General features: G+C 52.0%; 1 protein-coding gene across 1 annotated transcript; it reads left to right on the top strand.

The window, feature by feature from the left end:
- Positions 1–2,212: 2,212 nt before the first annotated feature.
- LOC124689792 (probable N-acetyltransferase HLS1) lies at positions 2,213–3,720 on the top strand. Its single transcript, XM_047223263.1, has 3 exons — positions 2,213–2,476; positions 2,651–2,787; positions 2,874–3,720. The coding sequence occupies exons 1-3, from the start codon at positions 2,213–2,215 to the stop codon at positions 3,718–3,720; spliced, it is 1,248 nt and encodes a 415-aa protein (XP_047079219.1).
- The last annotated feature ends 651 nt before the right edge of the window (positions 3,721–4,371 follow it).

Here is a 4,371-nt window from a genome sequence, read left to right as displayed (position 1 = left end):
ATCCGGCCAGCTCCCAAGGGTGATCCTCCCTTGGGTATAAGATCAAATCCCTAATTTGTATGGGGGGCTTGAGAGGAAAGTCGACCCCCTCACTCCCACCCATGCGCCGTCCAAGGAGCTGGGGGGGTAGGGCCAAGGGGTCCAGCCCTAGCCGCACCCTCCCTCTATAAATAGAGGTGAGGGGGCAGGGGTGGCACACACCCTTCCCCAACCCTAGTCGCCACCCTCGCTTCATCCTTCCTCCTACATAGGCTTGGCGAAACCCTGCAGGATTTATCCTCCACCACCACCATGCCATCATGTTGTTGGGATTCCACGGAGGATCTACCACTTCTGCTACCCGCTGGAACGGGGAGAGGAGGTCTTCATCGACACCGTACGTGTGACCGAGTATGGAGGTGTTGCCCCGGTTGCAATGTCGAAAGGACATCATTACGAACTTGAGTTCGGCAAGAGTACATCTACTTCATCCACGACATCTGATCTCATTACCACTTTGGTTCTTCAAGGGTAAGACCCAATCTCTCTCGTTGCTTCAATCTTGGAGATTAGGTTTTCGCTTTTTCCTAGATTGGATCTTAGTTTTGTTCATTGTTGCGGTATAATTTTTTGCCTTCTATGCTACGAACCCATCACGGACCATAAATTCTTTTCAAACCTACAGTTGGATAGCATATCTTGCCGCAGGCCAAGCTGCTTGGCATCGACGGCTCTCAACGCGCGTACTTGGACTTTAAATTGTCGGCTGAGCTGCCAATCTACGACACACATACGCGGACTTCATGTCGTCGGCTGAGCGCTGTCGCCACCCACACCTCATACTATCAGTTAACATCGCCGACCGAGCTGCTCACCTACAACACGCGTTCGTGAACTTCATGTCGCTGGCTGAGTTGTTCCCCGCCCACACGTGTACCATTAGTTCATGTCGATGACCGAGCTACTCAACCCCGATGGTTGCACACAAGTGCATGAAGTTGACGTCACCGACCGACCTGGTTGTCATTGTCAGGCATACATGGACCTCACGAGAAGTGGCTGGCGAGGATGAATACAAATAAAGTCGCATAAAGCGCATAAAATGAATTAATGGCTATCATACCCTCAATAATGAAGGGGGTATAAAGCAATATGGACTGTTGATGTGTTTGAGTTTAGGGGAGGGGTACGCTGAAGTAAAAGTGGTAAAGAGAATCTCCGATTTACGATAGCGTGGACCAAGGAAAAAAAAAAGAATATCCAGCTCTAATTTCCATTACATTTCAGTGTTGTTCCTTGGATATGTTTTTGTGCTTCCAAGTCTATGATCGGGATATATGATGCTCCAAGCTAGATTACATCCGGAGTAACATATCCACAAATTCTATTAGCAGAATATATGTTTGGATGCCCTAGAATTTGTAGGCTTTGAGACAATGTCCCAAGCTACTATCCAATAATTATTGTTTGTGCCACAACTGAGGCTTAGGTTATGGCAAAAAAATAAAATTAAAGGTACACACTGATTAGAACAATCATTTGTTTAATGAGTAGTGTCCCAAGGAGTTGTATAGGTTCCTTGTGTATGTGACTTTTAAGGTTACATCATACATGTCACTGACACATAATTCCAGCTACGTCTGTATTTAATTTGGATCATTTCGTGAGTAGAATGTGAAAAGGTGTGATACATCCCAAACTAAGTAAGGATATGACAAAATGGAAGGGCTTCTCCAAAGAAACCCTAGCAATGCAGATACATTGATGACTAAAAGTTGAACTGCACAGATCCCAAGAGATCAGTAGGCAGAGCAGATAAGCACAGAGATTAGTTTTATTTGCGGGACTAGCTAGCTTGCGGTCATACTCAATACACTAAGTTAATCGTCCTTATGATCAAATCAAGCTCTCAAGCTCATTATACAAAAAAATAAGCCCGTGAATATTTTAATATCCCCTGTCCCTTTGCATATCGCCCGTTATTTCCTCCTGGCCGCACCAAGCCCCCTGGCCTCTCTCTCTCTCCCTGTCAACATGCGTGTATAAATTCCAGTTCCTTCCCTCCCAAACCGATCAGAAGCGCTCACACAAAGTGTTTGCTACAAGCTCATATAGCCACAGATCAATTAGGCTACATATAGTTCTTGATTGCTCTTAGCTCGAGAAGCTTGAGAGAGATCATCATAGAGCAAAGAGATTTATCAGCTAGAGGGTGATGTGTAAGGAGAATACGATGGCGATACGTGTTAGGGAGTTCGACATGGGGAGGGACTTGCCGGCGGTCGAGGATCTCGAGCGGCGGTGCCAGGTCGGCCTCTCCGGTGACCAGGCGAGCCCCGAGGAGGCGTCAACCGCCGATGATGCCGTCGACGGCGGCTGCGCCAAGAAGTGGAGGAGGAGGAAGAAGACGGCGAAGAAGCAAGGCATGTCGCTCTACGTGGAGCAGATCGGCGACCCGTTCGCCAGGGTGCGCCACTCGCCCGACTACGTCATCCTGGTAACAATTATAACCTGCTCCTTCTCCCTGTTGTCATTGACACTTGTCCGACACTTCGAGTACACGCCACTCTAATTTGACAGTGATGTTCTGCAACAAGTTAAGTTACGAAAATATTTTTCTTGAGGAAGTACACATCAAGTTAATTAATTAGCTGTGTAATATGCTGTGTAGGTAGCCGAGCATGGAGAGGAAGGAGGAGAGGTGGTGGGAGTGATCAAGGCGTGCGTCAGGACGGTGAGCCGAGGGAAGAAGAAGCAGTTCACCAAGGTGGCCTGCCTCCTCGGCCTCAGGGTCTCCCCATCTCACAGGTAATTTCGACAGACGTGTGTAATTAGCTGCATTTTTGCATGACCTATATATGCGAGTAGTTTCTGACCGTACGGGTGGTGTGCAGGCGGCTCGGCATCGCAACGGAACTGGTGCGGCGCGCCGAGGCGTGGTGCGAGGCCAGGGGCGCGGCGCACGCGACCATGGCGACCACAGCATCCAACTCCGCCTCGCTCGCGCTCTTCACCGGACGCTTTGGGTACGCGCCGTTCCGGCGGCCGGTGTTCCTCGGCCACCCGGTGCACCGGCACCGCGTGCGTGTCCCCAGCGCGCACCACGTGCTGCAGCTGCCGCCGCAGCTCGCGGCCGCGGCCTACGCCTCCCTGCTCTCGCCGGCCGAGTTCGTTCCCACCGACCTCCCCGCGCTGCTCGCCCACAAGCTCACCCTCGGCACCTACCTCGCCGTCGAGCGCGACCCGGACCCGTCCCTCCCGCCGTCCTTCGCGCTGCTCAGCGTCTGGGACGCCACGCGCTCACTACGCCTCCGCGTCGGCGGCGTCGCGCCGCTCCTCCGCGCGTCCCTCGCCGCGGCGCGGGCGCTCGACCGGCACGCGCCCTGGTTGCGCGTCCCGTCCCTCCCGGACGTGTTCCGCCCGTTCGGCACGTACCTCCTCTACGGCCTCCGCATGTCCGGCCCCGAGGGCCCCGCTCTGCTCCGCTCGCTATGCCGGCACGCGCACAACGTCGCGCGCAACAACCCTGCCTGCGCCGTCGTGGCCGCCGACCTCGGGCCTGACGACCCCGCAGCCGCCGCCGTACCGCACTGGCCGAGCTTCTCCTGCGACGAGGACGTCTGGTGCGTCAAGAAGCTCGGCTCCAACGCTGACAGTACTGGCAATGCTGGCGACGACGACGACGACTGGACGACCTTGCCTCCGGCCGAATTCTTGTTCGTGGACCCCCGGGAGTTCTGATGTTCCATCACGTCCTTCCACGGTCTCCTCGGTTTTGATTTTGGTGACCACGAAGAACTGTAGATACGTTATACTCTCATTCGTAGATTGACATGTGTAAGGTGCAGATTGATGCATGGATTAATATTGCGGAGGGTTTTGCAGTAACCCTCAAGAACAACAAGGTCACCTTCTGACAGACTTTCTCTCAAGTTGGTTGTTCATCTGTCTCAAACTATATGAAACGAGCGGAATTTTTTGTTTAGGCTGGAGCGTGCTGCTCCTTGTATCCTGGGCTGGCACAGTACAAAGCTTTCCAAGGAGAAAAGCCCAAATTAGCCCCCCTAAAGTTCAGATTAAACCCACAAATTTCTAGTACGGTTCAAAATGCCGTCACCAACTATCAATACCGCTTGGATGACAACCTTCGTCCATTTTGCAGCTGTTTTGTCCCTGATTTTAACAAGTCGACATGTCCACATCAGCTTCTTCTTCTCTCTCCTTTTTCAAGAATGACGAGGCAAAAGACTTCCCGCCGTTTCCGTTTGTTATGAAGCGACTCAAGGCTGTCAACGTTTTACAGAAGATGCAAAGCTTAAATGGGGAAACAAAGAAGATATACAGATGCAGAAGATGCACAATCATCTAATAAAGGAAGCTAAGAGCATCTTC

Source organism: Lolium rigidum, chromosome 2, assembly GCF_022539505.1.
Source record: "Lolium rigidum isolate FL_2022 chromosome 2, APGP_CSIRO_Lrig_0.1, whole genome shotgun sequence".
Lineage (NCBI taxonomy): Eukaryota > Viridiplantae > Streptophyta > Magnoliopsida > Poales > Poaceae > Lolium > Lolium rigidum.
The sequence above is the reverse complement of the archived record's forward strand: the minus strand, read 5'-3'. Positions and strand labels throughout refer to the sequence as shown.